Here is a 22,292-nt window from a genome sequence, read left to right as displayed (position 1 = left end):
GTTGCTTGGAGTCAGCCAACTGCTGTGGGGCTGTCTCTGACACAGCCTTGCCTGCAGAATCCGGGGGCTGACCTGCACCTTGGGCAGCTCCTCCTCTCCACTCCCTTCCTTGACATAACCAAACAGAGGGCAGAACATTTTTCAGCTTCTTGTCACATAAGCCTTGAACCCAAGGACATCTATTGCATGTGACCAGTTCCCTGCACATTTCCAGGGCTGCTTCCTCCTGCCCCAGGCCAGGCCTGATAAGGCCTGGGTGGGGGGGTCTTAAGCCCACCTTGCTTGCCCTCACAGCAGGGTAGCACAGGAATGACAGGGTCATGGCAGCTTTTAGCAATACTGATGAGCCCTGAGTCCTGAGGATTTGATTGAAAAACCAGGTCAACCTCTGACCTTGGCTGCAGCCCACAGCCTTAGGGAACATCAGAAGGGTCAGAGAGGGGTCAGTGTCAGGGCTGGGACTCAATCTTCTACATGACCTCAGGCACCTGCTGACTTAATTGCCATGAGGCCTGCACATGCTGGGCAGTGTGGAGAGGGACTTCTATTATCCTGAGGCTGGGGGAGGCAGGCCGGTCCCTTGCCACTTGACGAGGTCTGAGGATAGAGCAGGACGGATGGGTGCCTCCATGCTAATGCGTGGGGTCCCATGGATAGCATTGTGGTCAGGGAGGAGAGTGCGCCTGCTTGCAGGAATTCCTCACTGACATTTTGGGGTGATGAGGCATCATGTTGTCAACTTCCTCTCAAGTGTTTCAGGAGGAAAGTTCTTTGCATTGTAACTACATTTCTATAAGGTTAAGATCCATTTATCTATCTATCTATCTATCTATCTATCTATCTATCTATCTATCTATCTATTTATTTTAAATGTATCTTTATTGATTTCAGAGAGAGGAAAGGAGAGGGAGAGAGAGAGACAGAGACATCAATGACGAGAGAGTCATTGATGGGCCCCAGCCCGCAACCCGGGCATGTGCCCTGACCAGGAATTGAACCCCGATCGCCTGGATCCCAGGTCGACGCTCAACCACTGAGCCACGCCTGGCCGGGCAAGATCCTTTTAATATAAAACTTAATTTTAAAAACTCAACAGGACTGGGACATAGCAATCCCCTTGGCTCATGGAGATGCATGAGCACAGTGAGGAGATGAGCCCAGCAGGACAGGGCATTGTCCCAGCCCTGGGAGACAAACACTGAAGTGATGCGTGTATCCTAGTGCAATACTGTGACCCAGCAACAGGAAAAGGTGTTGTTGCTTCTGACAAAGAATCACGTGTTACTACAAAAAGATGAGGTGGGAGAGGGTGGGAAGATATTTATCAAAAAATGTATATGCATATGCATAGCCCATGGACAAACGATAGTGTGGGGAAGGGCTGGGGTGGGGACAGGAGTGGGGTGGAGGGAGCCAACGGGGGGAAAAAAGGGGACATCTGTAATACTTTCAACAATAAAGATTAAACCCGTTAAAAAAAGGAAGAAGACCTGCCAAACCATAATTCCACATTCAGTGAAATTATATTTCTGGAATACATAGACCCTGGGATATAGACTGTGATATAAAGATGTTGTCACATGAAGAAAAGCTAAGGTAGTTCATTGCCAGCAGACCATCTATAAAGGAAATTCTCCAAAGGACAAAAACAAGACCAAAAGTTAACCTGAAATACTGGAAGCGCAGGAAAGCAACATAAATGCAACTATTTGGGTACATGATAGACAACTATTCTCCTCTTGACTTTTTAAAGGATGTTTGACAGTCGAGAGCTTGGCTCTGTTGGGAGAGGGAGCCTGACCCGTTAGTGTGCGCATCCGGAGGCTCGGTCACCCCAATGGAGAGCAACCTCTTTCCAAGCCATGAAGCAAGGCTTTGTGATATTTGTTCCCAGGTTGGTATGAATGCATTTGAGGGATTTGGCGAGGATGAGCGGAGTTTGTGGAAAGGGGAATTCCCATATAATTAATGTTGGCAGAGCCTAAGCCAAGGAATTAACAGAAGTGATGGTGTAAACACAGTTTGTCTTTTTTGCTAGGCTGTGGGGAGCCACAGGACACTTGGGAGCAAGCTGCAGCCATGGTATAAAGCTGGCTGTTGTGTTCAGAGGAGAGGCCAGAGCGAGGACCTCATGATGAGCTAGAGTATTACCTGAGGCCACATGGAAGCAATGAAGAGTAGGCTGGGAGGTGCAGGGTGGGTATGCAGGTTGGAGGCAAAGGATTTCACTCATTCATTCATTCATTCATTCATTCATTCATTCACTTATGTGTTCATGCATTCTTTCATTTAATATCTTTTTGAGTAATGACTTTGTGCCAGGTCCTGGGGATGCAGCCGCAAATTAAACAAGGCCTGAGATGTGGCATTTCCATGCTAGGGATCTCTGAGAGGTATTCTGAAGAATGACCCAATGACACCTGGGGACTGGGCACAAAGGAAGAGCAAGAAGAGAGAACCAAGGCTTAATCCTTGTGCATATGTGTGTGTGAACACTGCCAGCCATTCACTCAACATCAGGAGCTGCACTAGGTGTCAGGGATGATGATGGTAATGATAAAAATAACAATAACAATAATAGCTGACATTTCTTGAACACCTTTCTAAGCTCTTTGCCTGAGCTATCTCATTTAATTATCAGAACAGCTGCATAGACAGAAACTATTTTACACCCATTTTCCTGCTAAGAAGACTGAGGCACATCAGTCTTCTAAGTAAGTAACTAAGTAACTTGCCCACAGTCACCTAACTGATAAATGATGAAGCCAGTCGTGAACCCACACAGCCTGGCTTCTGTGTCTGAGGGGCTTAAAGTCAGGTGCCAGAGGCAGATAGAAAAAGCCAAAAGAGGACAGTTTTGCATGCTCTTAAGGGACGTACGCCTACCTAATGAAGTGGCATCCTTAGCAACCTGGGCAGAGGGAGGACCAATCAATCAGAAGCTTCCTGGAGGAGACGACCAGGAGCAGAGTCCAGGAAAATGAGCGGTTGTTAACAGAGTGAAGAAAGTGAGAGTGCATTTACCAGAGGGGAAGCCCCAAGACTGAGCTAAGGCAAGGATGCGGGAGACCTGGACAGGAGACCACATACTCTAAAGAAGTTGGACAAAGAGAATCCCTGACTAAGAGCTCAGCTTTTCCTCTGTGGCCCAGCCATTCCAGTTGGTCCCCCGATCCACAAAGGAAAACCAAGCCAAATCAAAGTCCAAAGGACACTAGTCATCTTCGAGGGTTTGAAGACCATCTTTTCTGGGAAAAGTCCTGATAAATATGACTTCCTCGCTCTTAGCATAATGCAATGATATGCTTGGGCTCCCTGGGTAGCCACCTGGCTGATTCCCCATGTCGATCTGCTCTGAGTCCAGGGAGCCATTCTGTTGGCGGGACAAATAGTGTTTATGGGACACATGGATGAATCCACCTGAACAACAGGAAACCATAAAGAGGCAATAGCAGGACAGAAACATTCATTAATTATAGCAGCAAAACTTACAAAATCACTGGAGTTGGAGACAATTGTGTAAGGAGGTTTTGAAACCAGCAAGTCTAACTTTCTTACCATGTCAAATTGACCTGAGACTCAAGTCTGATGGTCAGATAACATTTTCCAGCAGAGTGACTTCCAGCCTGTGGCCACAGGCACATTAGGTAGATCCATATAAATTTAAGGCTAAGTGTTCTGTCCAAAGTTGAGCAGGAAGCCTTTCTAACAGCTGGGAATCACCATCTCTTTTGTTTTCAGTCTCACCGTTTGAACCAACTGCCAGTGGGTTATAGAGAGCCTACTGCCAGGAAGATAAGACTTTTTGTGAGATAAGTGTCTTAGAGAAGTGCACCCATAGACGTGTGTCTCTTAACCAAAACCCATTGGTCCATGTTACCATGAAGGGTCCATGGCAAGAGGTGGGCCAAACAATAAATGAGGACTGGGTGAGCCTTGGTGGCTGATTTTTGGGACTTTCAAAAAACAGAATGTGGGCCTCCCAAGTGGTAGTGTAAGACTAAAAGCAGGGAGGTGGCCCTGGGTTTGATGAATTTCAGTTCAGAGTGGGATTTTCAAAGTGATTTGCAGCAACCAGGTAGAAATATGGAATCAGACCTCAGCATAGGGCCCTGGAATCAAGGCAAGTGTATAGAGATCACCCCTTTGAAAGCACTGAATATGACCAAATTCTTAGTAGCTTTGAGTGCAGAAGAGGGGCTCTTAATTCATATGCCAAGGGGTGTGATTTGGAGATCTATGACCTCCCTAAAGTTAATGCAACATTGATGTCAATATTACTGAATGCTAAAATGGAATTTTTGATTGAGACAGATTTCGAAGTGACGTGCCAAAGAAAAATGAAAAGTTTCTCATAGTAGGTAAAAGAACCTAAATATGTTGAGAAAATAAAACAGTCAGGAATCAAAGAGCAAAGGAAACTTTTAAGCAAGGTGTTCTCATGTCTGACCTCCACCAGAGCTGCGAGTACTAACTGCCTCACTGCCTCCTGGCCAGGCAACGAAAATGGGTTGAGACTGTTCTGACAGAGACAGGGCTGTGGCGGGGGTGAGGCCAATGGGGTCCACACACCTCAGCCCAAAGAAATCATGGGGTTCCCAGGCTGTGGAGGGATAAGCACCAGAGAGGGCATCAGAGGCGGGAGAGTCAGAGAGAGATTAGTTGATGCTATACTGCTGGCTTTGAAGATGAAAGAAGCAGCCAAGGGCCAAGCAGTGCCAGCAGCTTCAAGAAGCTGGAAAAGAGGATCCAAGATGGTTGTGGATTAGATGGAAGCTACGCTCACCTCCTCCCAGGACCAAACTGGAATTACAACTAAATTATAGAAAAAATATTCTGAATAACCAACTGCAGACTAGCTGGAGAGAAGCTTATAACCAAAGACTTACAGGAAAAGCCACATTGAGTCTGATAGGAAGTGCAGAGGTGTGAGAGGACTGGCCAGGCTCCCATGGGCAGCAGTTAAAAGTTCAGCAAGATATCTCTGCTGGGGGCAGGGGTCACCTTGAGAAGTGTGAGGTCTAAACCACAAGCTGGACTCCCCAGCCTAGAGCATCAGAGCCGGGAAAAGGCCCCCACAAATATCCAGCTATGAAAAGTAGCAGGGGTTCTGTCTACCAGGGAGAGACAGCTAGAGGCACAAGCACCCTCATAAAGGGCCAACACATAAAATTTTGTGTGCAGCCACTCACCCTGGATTTCTGAGGAGGGAGGGCAGAGTGGACTAGAGCTGCATGAGGAGAGTCTGGGGTTGGTGGCTCTGGGGAGAAAGCTGAAGGTACAGCCACAAGGACTCCTGTGCTGAGTTATTCCCCCATATTACAGAGCCATCTTTCTCAGGTAGAGCATTCCCCTCTATGAGGCACTGGCCTAATAGAAAGCAATAGCCCCACCCTCTGGAGTCCCTTTCACCCCACCCTGCGGAGTTTATACCCTGCTGAGCAGTACAGCCAGAGGCTCTTTCAATGACTGAGCCTAATAGGCAGCCTGCAGGCAGAGGCAGATCTGTGGGTGCCTTGAGACCTTTGCTGACCTGCCCCCAGGGTCGGTGCTGGTAAAAGCCAGCCTTGGTGAATAGTTTGCTAATTTCCACAAACACTCAGGCCCAGCAGAAGGAGCCAAAAACTGTGGATTGCAGATAGCACCAAACAGGTGGCCCAGAGCCAGTCACAGGCAGCATTTGACATTGGCCTGCATCAGAGTCCCCCCCAAGAGGCCTAGAACCAATAAACCTAGTGGCCAGCTTGAGACAACAACAGAGCAAAATCCAATAAACTCCACAAGCAGCATATCCACAGGGAGATCTAGGGAGCCATTTCACTTCTGAGAATATATCTGAAGAAACCCGAAACACTGATCTGAAAGAATACACGCACCCCTATGTTCATTGCAGCGTTATTAACCATTGCCAAGATTTGGAAGCAGCCCAAGTGCCCATCAGTAGATGAGTGTATAAAATAGCTGTGGGACATTTACACAATGGAATACTGCTCTGCTGTAAAAAAGAAAGAAATTTTACCCTTTGTGGCAGCATGGATGGACCTGGAAAGTATTATGCTAAGTGAAATAAATCAGTCAGAGAAAGACAAGTACCATACGACCTCACTCACGTCAAATCTAATGAATGAACTGGACTAACAAGCAAAATAGACAGATTCATAGACAGAGAGCAGGCTGACCACTGTCAGGGGTGGGGGAGGTGGGCGGCTTGGGGGATGGCAGAATTGAGCAAAAAAGAAAAGAGAACTCATTGACAGGGACAACAGTGTGGTGTTTGGGGCGTGGGAGGGATGCTGGGGGGAGGTAGGAGAGGGGATGGGGGTATAAATGGAGATGGAAAAAAAGAAAAGAAAGGAAACAATAACCCTGGTAGACAGCAAAATCTTAAACAGATTTTTGAAATAGGAGACAGAAGATTAAATGAAGCTTGCTATGGCCTGTGACACGTGTGGGGGAAAAACAAAAAAAAAAAGATACTGGGCCCTTCCCTAGAGCATCCAGGAGGAAGGCAACCCTGCCAATGCCTTGATTGTAGGGCTTCTGATCTCCAGAATGCTGAGATATTAAATCTGTGCTGTTTCAAGCCAAGGTGTTGGTAATGATACAGCAGTCAGAAGAGACTAACAGCTTCCAGGAGAGCCGAGAGGAGGGTTAACCAGCAGTGGAGGCCGGGGGAAGCCAGGAAGGGACCCTCAGAGCAGCCAGCTTTAAATCCCCACCAAGTGTAAGGAGCAGTGAAGGTGGAGCCGACAGAACCTTTTGGTCCCCTTTTTGTTACCCTAGTACCAGCACTAGAAAGGTCCTCTAGCCCATGGTGGTGACACGCAGGCTTCTGGGGGTTCACAGCTCTGCTAACCTGGAGACGTTACTGCCCACATGAAGCACCTTCGTTACTGGGCTGAGGCCATGTGTATTGTCTGAGAGCGTTGTAAAAGGTCCCAGGGACAAACAGCACAGCCGTGTCCACCCAAGAGGACAGTGGGCAGTGAAAATAAATCCACAGCATGATTACATCTGCAAGTGGAGCCTGCTTCCCGTGCAGAGCACATCCTCTGCTTTCTGGGCACGTCGGCTTCTCCAAGGGGCCCATGCACACCCCAAAGTTAAGAATTATTAACACGGAGGGAGAGGCCAAGGTTTGGGATAGAGGGAAACCTTGTGTCCGGGTCAGCCAGAGAAGTGGGGAAGGATGATAAGAAAAAATGAGAGGGAAGGTCAGGAGGACAGGGAGGATGTGGCAGGGTCCCCGGCTCACCTGTTCATGCCCCACTGCCCTGGGACCCAGCATCCTGTGTCTGGAGCGCTTCCTGTTGCTCCAGGCCGCCCGCGCCCTCCCACATCCCTAGCTGGGGGGAGCTCAGGGAACACAGGCCCCTGGCCTGGCTCCCACCCAGATAACACAGGGACAGCAGGAGGAGAGGGGCCATTGCTGAGAGGGCAACCCCCAAAAGAGGAGAGATGGGTGCTAGTGCGGGCGTACGTGTGAAAGGCATGAGCGGATGCAGGCGGGCGTGGGGAGGTGAGAAAGTGAGAGTGAGCTCGCCAGCCCTTGCAAAATCTCCCCTGCTCCTCAGGTTCAGCTGGGGACGGAGAGGAAGCGGGAGGGCCACTGTGGGCGTCCACACGGGGTGCAGGGTGCTTAAATCCCGCCAGGCCAGCCAGGTCAGTGGGAACCAGCCGGCCCCTGGCAGGGCGAGGAGGGAGCTCTTCCTACTCCCCCCCAGCTGAGGGGCAATGGCCAGACCCTGGCTGGCCCCACAGCTTCTACTGGCCGTTCTGGTGGCCCTGGTGGCCCTCACCTACCAAATAAAGAGGAAAACCTTCATAAGTGTCCAAGAAGTGGCTGCATCACAGAGCTATGTGGTCGCTGCCATGCAGTTCGTGACCAGTGAGTTCAACAAGGAAAGCAAGGACAAGTACAGCTTCCGCATCGTGCGCGTCCTGAAGGCCAAGGAGCAGGTCAGCGGGCTCCTCCCCGCTCCCTTCCCCGTGCCCCGTGCCAGGGGACTGCTGGCACTTTGGAGCAAGTCCATTCGCATGACATTCAGCCTCATTTAGTGTGAGGTGGGCGTTTGAAGAGAAGCGTAGGGGGCTCAAGTGAAGTCACTTAAATGGTGCCCAACCCCAGGAGTCAGTACATTGCGGCCCAAGGGCCAAATCCGCCTGCTACGGCCTCTGGAAGTCGATTCATTGGTTCCCAGCCACACGCCGTGAGTGTCATGTCACGTGGGGCTGCTTTTGCTCTCTAACTGCTGAGTTGAGTACTTGCAGCTGAGGCCATATGACCCTCAGGGCCTAAATGTTTCCTCTCTGGCCCTTTGTGGACAAAGTTTGCAGTCCTGTACCCGAATAATTGGCATCATTTGGGGTTTCCAATGGGTGGCTGTGCCCGCAGAATGGTTTCTATGAGTTCTCTTAGAATGACAAAAGGAGGCATGGGAGTCAGATAGCTAGGGGAGACAGGGGCCCACCCCTCTGTCCAGGGTGAGGTCCTCCGGCTGTGGCACTCCCACCCCCAGAAGCTACAGAGGAGAAGAAATCCTTTCTCTCCTTGCCACTTGCTTCCCACAGGTTACTGACCACATGGAGTACCACGTGAACCTCGAGATGCGGCGAACCACCTGTGAAAGACTAGAGGCCCAGAACTGCACCTTTCAGGAAGGGGAGCTTTACAAGGTACTGGGTGAAAGCGCGTTAACTCAGAATGATCTGACTTTCAATGGAGTCGGTCTGCCTGTGGTTTTAGGATGATGTGCGGTGGAATTATTGAGGGTTTATTTAAGCTTGCTTAAGAAGAAAGCAGGGTGACAAACACCAGCTTTCTCCAACAGCGTCGTGAAGGCGAGAGTGACCCAGGTCCTGCCTGGTAGGTACTGCTCCTTTGTTGCTGGAAAACTAATGGGGAGGTTGAAAGGATGTAGGGGAAGCTAGGTGGCTGAGCTATAGTGAGAGAAGCAGTTAATTATTTTAGTGGCCAGTGGCCCCTCACTGGGGTGCCCTGATGACGCTCTGAACATCAGCCTGGTGTTAACACAAAATCACTGGGCTGCCAGCCTCTGTTCCCCTCATCCAGCAGCGTTGGAGGCAAAATGGGAAAGGAGATAAGAAAATGAGTTCAGAGATAGGTTAACGGTGGCAGGAGTGGGTTGGGGTAAGGGAGGTCAAACCTGTATGCATGTGATCTGCTGAGGAGCCACCTCCCCAGACAGTGGCTTGGTCCCCTATATGCTTCATTCCCACCCAGTGTTGTCACATTCAAAGGAGGCTGGAAAGGTCATCATAGCTGCAGGGCCAGTCAGGATGGGCCCACGTACATAAGGGCCTTAAAGGTCTCCAAGCCTACAAGCCCTGCAAATCACTTCTCTTTACCCAGATGAATTAAAATGAGGATGATTATGTGTCCCGCCCTGCCTGAAACAGTCCTGATTTACACCTAGCTTCTTAGTGTCATCACTAAGGGCATCCCCGTTTGCTTACAATATGTCCCGGTTCATAAATTATATGGTGACCCAAGTTATAATGGCCTGGGTATTCTCATCATAGAAACGTGTTATCAGGAGCTCCCTCCACTCTTTCTTCACAGATAATCCTTCAAAATCTAGCAAAATAGACTTTTTTTTTTTGGTTCTTCCCTGGAGAAGATCATGAAATCTATGAAAAACGTAATTGAAGATAACAGTAAAGTAAAATTAGAGGATCTTATTGATGTGACAAATTTAATTGGTGGAATTGGTATTCTGATTTCTATTTCAGGAAAAATGTAAATGTATAGGTGAACCTCCCACCCCCCCTCATCCCCCAGCCTGGACTTTCCAATGAAGAGCAGGAAAACAAAATGACACTAAAAAACCATAATATACAAAATTCAGTTATTGATTTTGTTTTATTATGGGGGAAGAGGGAGGTTAAAAAGTAAAGGAACACCTTGAGAGAGAACAGGGACAAGGGAAGGAGAGGAAGGGTGTGGTGAACAGGTGGATGGATGGGTACATGAAGGGTGGGAGGAAGGAAGGCTCGATGGAGGGAAAGGAGGGTGGATGGAGATGGATGGGTGGGTGGATGGATGGGTGGGTGGATGGGTACATGAAGGGTGGGAGGAAGGAAGGCTAGATGCAGGGAAAGGAGGGTGGATAGAGATGGACGAGGGGATGGATGGGTAGGTGGATGGATGAAGCCAGTACAGGTCAAGTAAGAAAAAGCGTGAAGTAAAGAATGCACGAGTAAAACTGAAGAGGAAAAACAATCGGTGCATATATCTGGGTTGGACACTTTATTTCTAGTCTCCAATTTTAACCACACATAGAAGGAGATTTTTTGGGATGACCTCAGCTCTAACACTATCAAGAGATTAAAATCACAGTAAAGAGCCAACGGTATCTGGGTTGGAAGCGAGGTGGTGTCATTTTACCTCCCACCGGTATTCTATCGTCTTCTTTCCCCTTTGAAATTTTCACCTTGTATGTTATCTTTTCTAAGTATTCATTTTGGTTTTTTATTTTAGCAAATTGAGTGCTTCTACTCAGTGTTTGCTGTTCCCTGGTTTGAAAAGTACAAAATTCTGAAGAAAAATTGCACCAGTGGCTAGGCGTCCTGGAGCCCACGCCTGTGGGCTCCTGCAACGAGCAGTGATTCCCAGGATGGAAAATAAACATCTGACCACCCAGCCTCTTAATGTTCTTAATGTGTATGATTCTATTTCCCCCCAAGTTCTTTAGTTCATAATAATATAATCTGAAGGTCTTCTGGGCCAGGGCAGTTTTTGGGTCCAAATGAGGTGATATGAGTAATCCCTGGCCTTGTAGCCTATATAACCTGCGTGATAGCAGAGCTTCAACTCCACCCTCACATCAAGTAGGATTCTTTAGATTTTAAAACAAAATGGGGAAAAGGGGGAAGAAGGAGAGGGAAGAGGGAAGGAGCTCTAAGTTACTAAATTGGACAGCCATTAGATATTGGCAAGTACGGCCTATGATGGCATCTCTGAGGAGTCCAATTAAGAGTGTCCCCTTTCTCGTCAAAAGTGCAAAACACGGAGAAATAATGCAAGCAACTAAAAAAGACAAGAGGCCTTTGTTGCCGGTAAGGACTAAGTTGGGAGATGGGCCTTATTTTTATAGGCAAGTGCACTTTCTTATCCCAAATTCTAGAATTGGTCTTCTACCCCCAGCATCAGCAAGAGTAGACCAGAGCAGCTCTCTTCACAGAGATTCCTCTCCTGGAGTTGACAAGGAAAATGTGTGCCCCACAGTGGGAAAGAGTAGGACCCGGGGACTAAGCATCACCCACCCAACAGCGCGATTCGGGATTTTAAACACAGTTGCCAGGCTCATCCCTCCACTCTGCTTCCTCCCTCCACCGATTTCACTCTCTGTCCTTTCACCCATGAGTATAGTATGACTCTATGGGAGTCCTGGGAATCCTAGTGAATCACTGATCCTGGGAGCTTGGTCAAGGGGGCCTTGGACACGCTCAAAAAGATGTGTCAGTTGCAGAGTTGTATGTGTACTGGGAAGAAACAGCTCCCTCAAGCTTGGGCCGGAGGTCAGGATGATCCTCAGAGATATGAGCTGAAGTAGAAAAAATAATGAGAGTCCTCCAAATACCTAACAACCTTCTGCTCAAATTGAACCAGCCCTCTAAAGACTACTGTTTATGGACATGAGTGAATATGCGTGTCTGTGTGCATGTACGTTTGGGTTTATGTGAGTGTATGTGTGAGTGCCATACGTGTGTGAGTGAGTCAGTGCAGGTGTATGTACATGTGTGAGTGGGTGTGAGTGTGAGTGTGTGTATCGTGAGACCCTGCTGAGGGCGATGGGGTCCTTCCAGAGTCTATCATAGAAAGTGCACAACACGGCCATCTAAGGTTTCACCAAGGATCTTTGCACAAACCCATTTAGGCCTCCAGACAGGAGCTGTTCCAAAGCTGGTAATGGTTCATCCAGGGCAGAGTGTACATCAAAAATTCACAAATGAAACTCTGTGGAAGGAGAAAGACACAGTCCGCTCTCAGGGAAATCTTTTCTGAAGGCAAGCCCAAAGCTCCTGCCCCGAGACCCTTACTGGGAAGCTTGGAGCCATCACTGAGGCTGCACACTGACAATGTGGGCAGGGAGAATCTGCTCACAGGCATCTGGTGGGGGGCAGAAGGGGCTCCAGGCCCAGAACAGGAGTACCACCCTGGGGTCCCCCTGCCTAGCTACTTGGGACCTCAACAGAGCATGTCAGGAAAGCCCTCCTCCTCCCCTAGTCCTGGGGCACGTGTACCCAGGCACAGGGAGACTCTCATATTTTCCAGCAGGTGGTGCCACCAAGAGGAACCAGGAAAAGGGTGGGCAATTCAACAATCCTCAGGGACCTGAGGAGTGCAAGCCGAGACTGCAGTAATGTCCCCAAGGAAAGAAAATGCTGCTTCCCCTGGAGGCCAGGAGTGGGCCAGGAAACCTGGAGGCCAGCGACCAGGCCTATGCCAGCCCCGGGGTGGGGGCACTGCCCAATTAGAGAGCCTTCCTCCTCCCCCAGTGCCTCCGATGGCTTCAGCAGCCCCAGGGCTGTGCCCTCACTCTGCCCCATCCACACAGCTGTGAAAGCTGCCAGTGTCCCATGTGTGTTAACTTTTAATTTTTTCACTTTCCTCCCTTTGATTAGGCGTCGCTTCTGGGGTGACTGCTACCACACACCTTTTTCAAGTTCTCCTCCCTCTGACGGGGGCACGAATCACTTTTTGTGCCGTTCTTCTTGCACTTCGTGCGGCTAATCTTTACGGTGACCAGATACTCCACTCCTGTGGTCAGCTGCAGCAAACAACAGCACTGTTAGTTTAGACTCAGAGCTTCCAGCTGCCGGCTCTCTCCAGGGAAGGCTAGAAAGGAGAGGGAAGTCCCAGAACCACGTCCCTGTGTCTGGCCCATCCACCAAAGCACAGCCCCCTCTTCCCCCTCCAGCCTGAGGACGCACAGCAGCTCCAAGGCCCCTGGTCAGTGCCCAGCCCGTGCCCAGCCCCTTCCCTTGCTCTGCTCTGGATTCAGTACCACAGGCACAGGTGGGCCTCACCCCATCGAAACAGGGAGTAATAGCGGTCCTACCAAAACATATAAACGAACATAAGGAGATAGCCGAATTGGGGGGGCAAAGAAACAAGCCCCAAGTGAAAGAACAGCAGGAAACTCCAGAAAAAGAGCTAAATGAAATGGAGGCAAGTAATTTATCAGATAGAGTTCAAAGTAACAGTTATAAAGATGCTCGAGGAACTTTGGTTGGGGTGACTGGATAAAGAAGGTGAAGGGATTAGCTAAAGAACATGTAAGTGTACTCCATGGACAGGGACAATAGCTTGGTGAAGGCCAAGTGATAGAGGTGGGCAAAGGGGGGCAGAGAGGGACAATTGCAATAATGTCAACATTAAAAATTTTAATTAAAAAAAAACAACCCGTAAGCTTACGCATGGAACTGATTTGAAGCATGTGTTCTCTGTACACTAACGCTATGGCCTGGAGCAAATGCCTAGCAGCCTTGGTTTCCTCCCTTACAGAGTATAGACGATAATTATGCCTGTTGAAGGAGCTGTCGTATGGGTTAAGAAATGCATGCATTTCACTGAATGCACAGAATACATTTCAAAGTAACTACGTATTATGAATTAGTAAATGTTTTAGCAAGTGTCGGGAACATCCTCTGAAGCAGCAATGGAGTTGGGAGAGTGTGAGAACAGAAGACAGAAGAGTTGGACTCAAGTTCTGGCTTTATAACCTGTCAACTCCACCACCCTGGGCAAGTCCCTCCACTCACCTGAATCTCAGTCTCCTCATCTAGAAAATGGGAAGATAGTGCCAATTTCCTCCAAAAATGCATGTAAGTGGTGGCTATGTGAACCATGGAGAACACACCTAGGAGCCACTTGCTGTTGCTGTGATTTGTCTTCTTGTAGTACTCGAGTTCAAGGGTGAGATCCGAAGACGCAAGGGCGACAGGCTAGGAAAGCCCTTCGTGGGGGGTAAGCCCCACACCCAGAGTGAAACTAATACATGAAAACTAATACATGATTGAAAACTGGGCTGTATTTCCCAATAATTGTGTGGACTAGACAGTTCTGCCTGGTGAGGGGAGCAGCTCCTAGAAGATCCTGCTTCCTTGTCCAAATGCAGTGGCCAACCATATAAGAAGGCTTGGACCCTCTGGTGTGTGATAGAGGGAGTGAGTGCTTAGACGGCCCCTGAGAGGAAAGCACCCCTAGAAAACCTCAAGGTGTGCAGTGTGGCCGAGGGAAGAGGCCTGAGGCAGTATCACCATCCTGGTCCCTGCATCTAAGAGAAGAACCTCAGATGCAGGGCTCCTGAGCTCAAGGGACATTTTCATCCAAGTACTGGCGTCTCGCAGGGCTTGTGCCAAGCACTGTAGAATCGACTTTCAGCACATTCTGTGTGTATGAAGCAACTGAAACATTGACAATGAATTTAACTAACACTCTGGTGAATGTAGTGTGTTCTTACTCATTATGAGACTTGACTGTTAAGTTACAATAGAAATAATCATAATACAAATATTTTCATAAGTCTGCTTTACCCTCATTCTGCCTATTTGGCAGATGAGAAAGCTGAGGCCTGCCAAGTATGGATGGCACTTGACCAAGATCCCATGATTAGGAGGATCTGGCTGTCAAACCCAGAAGGTGCCACCTCCTGTATCCCTCTGTCTTAGGACAAACATAATCATGCAGTAACAGCTGTGGGGATGCCCAGGGATCCTTGCCCCAAATCACCCAGCTACCAAGAGGTATATTCACTCTGTCAATTCATCCATTTGAACGACATCAAAAGTTTGCTCTCAGACAACTCTTTCAGGGGTAACTGTTAATGACAATGGATTGATTCCACGAGACAGGTCTCCTGGGATTTCAGATTTATCCTTGGGAAGGCAAGAGAACAGACCAACATCCGCAAGGACTTTTTCAAGGGCTGCCACCTTGTGGCCAAGTCGCCTCAATGGTCTTGGCCTTGATGAGCCACGATTTTGTGGCAGGTGAGTGACTAAGAAAGAACAAGCTGGTGCCTGAGCCTTGTGACGTGAGCCCATTTGTGTCTCATTAACACTGCCCATCCCTCTCTGCCCCCTGCCCTGGCTGTTTCCTCCTGTTCCCACTGCCCCTCTCTAACTAGTCCAGCTATTTTCAATTGGTGTGCTGTAAGAATTTTTAAATTTTAAACAAAAAAAACACACAAAAAAAGAATTTTTGAAACATGTAATACCAGCCCTAGCTGGTTTTGCTCAGGGGTTAGAGCATCGGCTCCCAGACTGAAGGGTCCCAGGTTCAGTTCCAGCCAAGGACACGCACCTCAGTTGCAGGCTCGATCCCCGGCCTGGTGGGGCACATGCAGGAGGCAGCCAATCGATGTGTCTCTCTCAGAGAGATGTCTATCTCTCACAGCAATGTTTCTCTCTGTCTCTGTGTGTCTCTCTCTGTCTCTATCTCTCTCTCCCTCTCTCTCTCTCTCTCTGAAAAGCAATGGAAAAAATATCCTCCAGTGAGGATTAAAAAAAAACAAAAATCAATTACCTGACCATTTAGTCAGGGGCACTGGCCTCTTTTCTATTAGATTATCAACAAAAATTACAACAGCCAACACAATAGCCATCAGATGTGAATGAATCAAAATTATACCTAACTTTGGTCAGATTGGCAAAAAATATATTTTCTGATGTGCCTCATAATTTTACTAATTTGTTTACGTGTGCCATGGGATGAAAAAGGTTGAAAATTACTGCTCTAGGCAGTTATTTTTTCTTAACCGTGTTAAGTGAACTAAGATACAGTATTGCCTCTGATCTAATTTACATACTTTACTGACAAAGAGAAAATTCTGAGATGTTCTAAATTAAATTACAGAGGTCAAAGAGAGAAGAGAGACAGAATTGTTCATCTGTTAATGGCTGAAGGTCAGCTCACATTCCTTCTACGTCTGTTGGCATTTAGAATTAATTTCCAGGCGGCTGTTTCTACAGATTACTTTAGCCAGGCATCATCAAAGTCCAGGAGGCTCCACTTATTGTTTACATGGAGCTTTCCAGACTTCTGCCCACAGCCCAACAACGGGAATGGCTTTCTTCTTGCGGACTCTGCACCTATTCCAGAGCTGGCCCGCTTCAGCTTCTCCCTCCCCTGTGCCTACAGCTAATGTAAATTCTTCCGTAAGGCTTACATCTTTCTTTCCCTTTCCTCCACTTGATGTATAGAAATGCTCACAAACTCCAAAACCGTGGACATGTGAGTCTTTCCCACCGAGCCACCTGCTGGTGGTTTGGACTGACCTCACGCCTCAAGGCCACTCTTCTTCTGGGCTAGCACTTTCAGACCTTCAGTGACGGAAGTTAAAATTTTTGTTTTTAACATTACTCTCTGACCTTGAGGGGAGGTTAGACAAACAGAAGTGGTTTTCAAATAACTTTTTCTTTCTCTACCATCCTTCAATTGGTATCAGAAAATTTCACACACAAAACAAGAGAAGATGAGATGATCTGATTGAAGCTTAGCCCTTACTCCCCTTGGTCTCCTCCTGCCAAAAAAACCCCTCTGTATAATTCCTGTTTTCTGTAGAGCATAGCTAGAAAGTCCAGACTTAGATTTTACAACCCTGGACACTGAAATATTATTGTTGAGGGGAGCCTACAGAGGACATTTATATTTTGCCAAATGAGATTGTTAAAGAAAACAAAAACATTCTGGTCAAGAGGATGGGGCAGGTAAATGCAGTACTTGGAACCTCCCACAACCACATCAAAATTACAGCTAAGTTATAGAACAACCATTATCTATATCTAGCTTCACAGAAGTCCTATAACTGAGGATATAAAGAAGAAACCACATTGAGACTGGTAGGAAGGTTGGAGGCGTGAAACGGACTGGTCTCACACCCACATATGGTGGTTAAAAATCAGGAGAAATATCTTGGCTGTGGAGATCCCCCTGAGGAGCCAGGCTCCCCAGCCCAGGGTTTCAATGGCAGAAAGAGAAGTCCTCATAGCTTCTGGCTGTTAAAACCACCAGGGATTGTGGCTGAGCGAGACAGAGGGATGCTGGAGTCCCAGGCATTCCTCTTAAAAAGCCCATGCACAGGCTTAGACTCACCTGCTCCGAGCTCCAGTCCTGAGGCAGCAGCTCAAAAGCCAACAGGGACATCAGAGGAGGAACTGAATTCACTGTTCCTTTGCTGAGCCTTTCTCCCAACGAGCCGGCAGGCAGGCGCCTTACCTGCATCTCCATCAGCCTGGCTAACACTGGTCACCCTGCCCTGGTGATTCCCCGAGACCCGGCTCCACCCAACTTGTGGACCCACTTGAGCTGTCTCCAGTGGCTTTTCTATGCAAATGACATCTCTTGGCTCACGCTTTGGACTTTCCTAAAATCTCTCAAACAAGCAGTATCTGGTCTCTGCGCACCCTGTACATCTTGTTAAGTGGCCCCAAGGCTAGCACTTGCAACAGTCAGCCTCAATTCACATTTTGGCCTCTTCAGGACACCTCCAAGTCTAGCAAAACTAGCACTCATCCGCAGATCACTGTAGCTCATGCTGGGTGGACCCAGGCAGGGTCACAGGTGGTGGCTGACCTTGCACCTCCTTGGAGGGCCCAGAGCTGGTGCACAGGGTGGACCACTTCAGACCACACCAGATTATAACCCAACTACCTGCACGAGTGACAGACACACTCAAGGTGCAGCCTCAGCAGGCACCAAAGCCCCACTGAAGAAAGTCCTGCTCTGTGGGGTTGGACCGTGCAAGCAGCTCCTCCACTGTAGTCGCAGGCAGTCTTTGCAGCCAATTTACTGGGGGGGGGGGGTGTCAATCCCTCCCAGTGATGTGCCAACAGGAACCAAGGCTTAACTACAACAGGACAGTACACACAGACCACACAAGGGGCACACCTAAAGTACCCAACTCAGGTGACCAGGGAGGCAAGTCTTCCCAAAGGAGGACAGTTGATAACCTTGGGGAACATTTTGGCTTCTGACTAAGCATAACAGACTCAGGGGTTTACTCCAGTACTTGGACTAGCATTTTGGAAGCATGGCTAAGGCAATGGGTCTGAATCATTCTAAAGCTTGCCCATTCCAAGTAAAGATACTCTCCACTTGGCGACACTATTGTTTGGTTCTCTCTGGGAGCCACACCATATCCCCAAGAAGGAAATCTTACCCTTGCGACAGCATGGGTGGACCTGGAGAGCACTATGCTGAGTGAAATAAGCCAGTCAGAGAAAGACAAACACCATATGATTTCACTCATATGTGGAATCTAATGAACAAAATAAACTAACAAACAAAATAGAGACAGACTCATAGAGAGCAGGCTGACATGTTGGGGAAAGGGTGGGGGGTGGAGGGATTGAGCAAAAAACAAAAACAGAGAACACTGTCAACAGTGTGGTGATTGCTGGGGGGAGGCGAGAAGGAAGAGGTGGAGGACAGTGTAGGGAAATAAATGGTGATGCAAGCAGACTTGACTTGGGGTGGTGAGTACACGACACAGTGTATAGATGATGTGATGTGCTATAGAATTATGCACCTGAGACCGGTGTCATTTTGTTTACCAGTGTCACCCCAATAAATTCAATATAAAAAGTGGGCAAGAATGGGCACACTGCCCATATCCAGAGAAACCGAGGCACAAACCTGTGTATAACTTTGAAGTAGCTTGTCTATTCGAAATAAGTAGGTGTCATTGCTCACATTGTTGTAGTTTTCAATGAAAAAATTGAGCGTTGAATTGATGTTTTTCTTGCTCGTGGAATTCTCCTGGAAGCCTCCCCACCTTTGCAAGTGACCCGAATTGACTGCCAGGACCAGGGCAGCCAACAGCAGCAGAGGGTTTCTCCAGCATTCAACTCCCATCTCTGCAGCTCCAGAAACCTCCCATCCACTGCACCTTCAGGCTGGCTCACTGTTCCTCGACAGCCCTCGCCAATGCAAACTTTCCTGGAGACAGCTGCCTGCATTTAAACAGAGACTGAGACCTGGACCTCTTCCTCCCAAGGCCCTGCCCACCATCTGACTGAAGGACCAGCCAGAGAAATCTCTCTGCGTGGCTGTCCCACCTACTCCCAGGTGAGATCATTTTCCACACCCATTTGGTTCTTTGGTGTTTCAGAGAAGCGTAATTTCTAAACACCTGCCAAGATGGGCAAAACCCGCTCCCTGCCTTTGCAGCTACAAAGGAAGAAAGTCCACCAAACAGACCTTTACAGTGCTATGTAATAAGACCTGAGGTATTGGACAGAGGAACACCATTTATGGGAATGGGGAAAGGTTTATAGGGAACGTGGTATTTGAACTGAGATACAAGGAATCAGGGGCATAGAACAAGGTACATTCTACTTACCTACCTTGGGTTCCAACTATCTCATCCAGCCATCAGTTATTTCCTATGCTTCTCTAGAGGTTCTCTTGACTCACTCACCACCTAATCACCACGGATTTCTGCCTGCTGGATCTCACTGTGCCTGCAGGCCCTGGTACCAGCTCCAGCTATACTGGTATGACCCTAGCAGAGCTTTATGAAGTAATCCCTACCTCATTGTGAGGGAGGAATACACTGTGAACCTTACTTATTCAGAATTTAATCATGCAGTTGTGATGGCTGCCAGGTGGGAGGGTGGTTGGAGGGATTGGTAAAAAAAGGGGAGGGATTAAATTGTATAAATTGCTGGTTATAAAACAGCATTAACTCCAATCTCCGCCTCTGTCCTCACATGGCCTTCCCTCCCCAACCTCCATGTCTATTTGTCTCGAATCACTTTGTCTTTTCTCTTATAAGAACATGAGTCATTGGATTCAGGGCCTAGTTCATATTCACAAGTATTAGGGGTTAGGACTTGGGCATAAATTTGGGGGTCACACAATTCAACCCAGCAAATGTCCACGGAATAATAAAGAGGGATCATGGCATGTCCCGGTGTATTAGTTTCTTATGGTTACTATAACAAATCACTGCAAACTTGGTGGCTTAAAACAACAGAAATTTATTTTCTCACAGTTGTGGAAGCTATACATCTGAATTCATTTCCACTGGACCAAAATCAAGGTGTCAGCAGGGCTGTACTCCCTCCAGAGGGTCTAGGGGAGAACCTGTTCCTAGCCTTTTCCAGCTCCCACTTGGTTTGTGGCCATTTCACTCCAATCTCTGTTTCTGTGATCATATGGCCACCTTCTCTCCTGTCTGCATCAACTCTCCCTCTGGCTTCCTCTTATAAAAATACATGGATGGCAGGGAATACAACATGGTGGAAGCTACACTGACCTCCCAGGACCAAACTGGAATTACTAGAAAACTAAAATATAGAAAAATTATCCTTAACCAACTGAAGGCTAGTTGGAGAGAAATTTATAACCAAGGACTTAAAGGGGAGGCAACACCAAGATTGGTAGGAATTGGGGAGACACAAGAGGGCTGGCCCGGCTCCCACAGGCAGCAGCACTGTGTTGGGGGTGGAACCTCACTGTCAGTCAGTCTGCACAAATGGGCCAGTAGCAATCAAGACTCAATTGCAGCAGGAAGGCCATACAGTGTGCACAAGGAACATTCTTAGAGCACCCAGTTCTGGCGATCAGGGAGACTACGCCACTGGGTTCCAGAGGTCACCTACTACATATGGCCACCCTACCAAGACTTGGAAGTTGCTGAACCCCGGTCCACTGTGACCCCACTGGGTGCCATTCCCACTACCTACAACAACAGTAAAAAAAACTCTGCTTGAAGATCTGAGATTTCCTTCTATCTCTAGAGTCCTGCTGATACCAGTGTAATTAGCTAGTTATTAATAATAGGAAAGGAGAAAAAGGGGAGGCCAGACATTATAAGCACAGCCATCTGGGCAGCTTCACCAGGCAGCTGCAACTATAGACTCCCCAGGGAACCACTAGTTTATTCCCCACAGATCACTGGAGGAAGGGGGTCCAACAAAGGGGAGATGGACACATACGCAGTAAAGTTGGGGTGACATAGGGAAGGTGCCTGTCAGTCAAACCTGGGAGCAGAAATCATTGGCTAGAAGGGGTGGGGGCCACTGCAAGCCCATGAAAATTTGGGGATACATAATCCCAAGAGAAAGAAATTCTCACTCTCTTGGTTCTTGTGGCTCTCTTGCATTTGCCCATGTTCCTTCATAGCCATGTGACCCTAGAGGCTCCATGGCCAATGGCCATGAATACCCCACATGCAATGGACTGATGGTGGACTGGACTGTGCCCTAACATGGGACAGAAACTCTGGGCAATGGCTTTAATCCTAGCCCTGCTACAGCTGGAGTGCTTCCTTGGTGGGACAAAGGGACATGGGACCTTGAAAATTCAGGGCTTAATTCCACAGAATTAAAGCTTTCTACAAAATCTCATCCTCCTGGGCAAGTCTCAGAAAATTCCTTTTCTTGTAACATCACAAGAAGCTCACTTCCCCTGGCAACAGCTGGGGGGACATGGAGAGCTCCCCATAACTGCAATAGTTAAACTGTGACACCTGCTTTAATTATTTTTCTAGGAGTTTTGGGCCTTCTAGCCTTGCTCTCTAAAAGCAGACTACGTTTTCTTAGACATATTTCGTGTGCCAGTGCCCACAGTGTACTTATTAACAGTTTGAAATTGTCACAAGTTCTCGTTTGGCAGCCATCTCTGTATTCGCTTCACCACCTCTGCTTTAGCATTGCCAAACATAAACCATCTAGAGTAGGCTTTACATTAAAAAAGTAACTCCCTCTGGGACAGTCCAGGAAATCTTTGGCAGACCAGGGCATCTATCTATGGATGCTTCTCCTAGGAGATTAGAATTTTTCCTGGTAGTCAGAAATTGTGTCCCAGGAGATCCACCACCTATGGACAGCATTATGTAAAGGATAAGAGCTCAATGGCTCACATGCATTGAAAAGAATTCAGTCCATGAAAAGAGTGGATTATGCATATATTGCACATATGCAACTCAATTACAACCAAGCAAGCGAGGACCATTAGAAGGTTGCAATACAGGGAGACTGACAAATAACTCTCAATTTATATTGGGGGAAGCGATACATTCTTGCCGTGGAGAAGAAAATGGCTCTTTCTGCCAGCTGTTACTGACGGGTGGGTGGGTGGGTGAATGGGCATCACGTAGTTGATGAATTACTTCGGTGGGTGCGTGGCCGCTCCGGATTCCCTTCTGCGGAACCAGCCTGCAGGGTCAGCATCCAGTCGGTGATCCCGTTTGCTCATCCATCCCATCGCCTCAAGCAGTTCTGAGCAGGAATTCCTGAACCAGCACCATGCTGAGTGT

The 22,292-nt window shown here is 48.0% G+C and overlaps 2 protein-coding genes across 2 annotated transcripts; one reads left to right on the top strand and one right to left on the bottom strand.

Moving 5' to 3' along the window:
* The first annotated feature begins 7,734 nt into the window (after positions 1-7,734).
* Positions 7,735-10,585, top strand: CST11 (cystatin 11). The gene is made up of 3 exons (XM_016211958.2): positions 7,735-7,959; positions 8,572-8,676; positions 10,502-10,585. The coding sequence occupies exons 1-3, from the start codon at positions 7,735-7,737 to the stop codon at positions 10,583-10,585; spliced, it is 414 nt and encodes a 137-aa protein (XP_016067444.2).
* Positions 10,586-11,896: 1,311 nt separating this feature from the next.
* Positions 11,897-18,883, bottom strand: CSTL1 (cystatin like 1). The gene is made up of 3 exons (XM_016211924.2): positions 18,665-18,883; positions 12,681-12,794; positions 11,897-11,980 (listed from the first exon to the last, which is right to left on the bottom strand). The coding sequence occupies exons 1-3, from the start codon at positions 18,881-18,883 to the stop codon at positions 11,897-11,899; spliced, it is 417 nt and encodes a 138-aa protein (XP_016067410.1).
* Positions 18,884-22,292: the final 3,409 nt, after the last annotated feature.

The sequence above is a fragment of the Miniopterus natalensis genome, chromosome 7 (genome assembly GCF_054644295.1).
Source record: "Miniopterus natalensis isolate mMinNat1 chromosome 7, mMinNat1.hap1, whole genome shotgun sequence".
Lineage (NCBI taxonomy): Eukaryota > Metazoa > Chordata > Mammalia > Chiroptera > Miniopteridae > Miniopterus > Miniopterus natalensis.
Note: the sequence above shows the minus strand (reverse complement) of the source record. Positions and strands in the feature narration are given on the sequence as shown.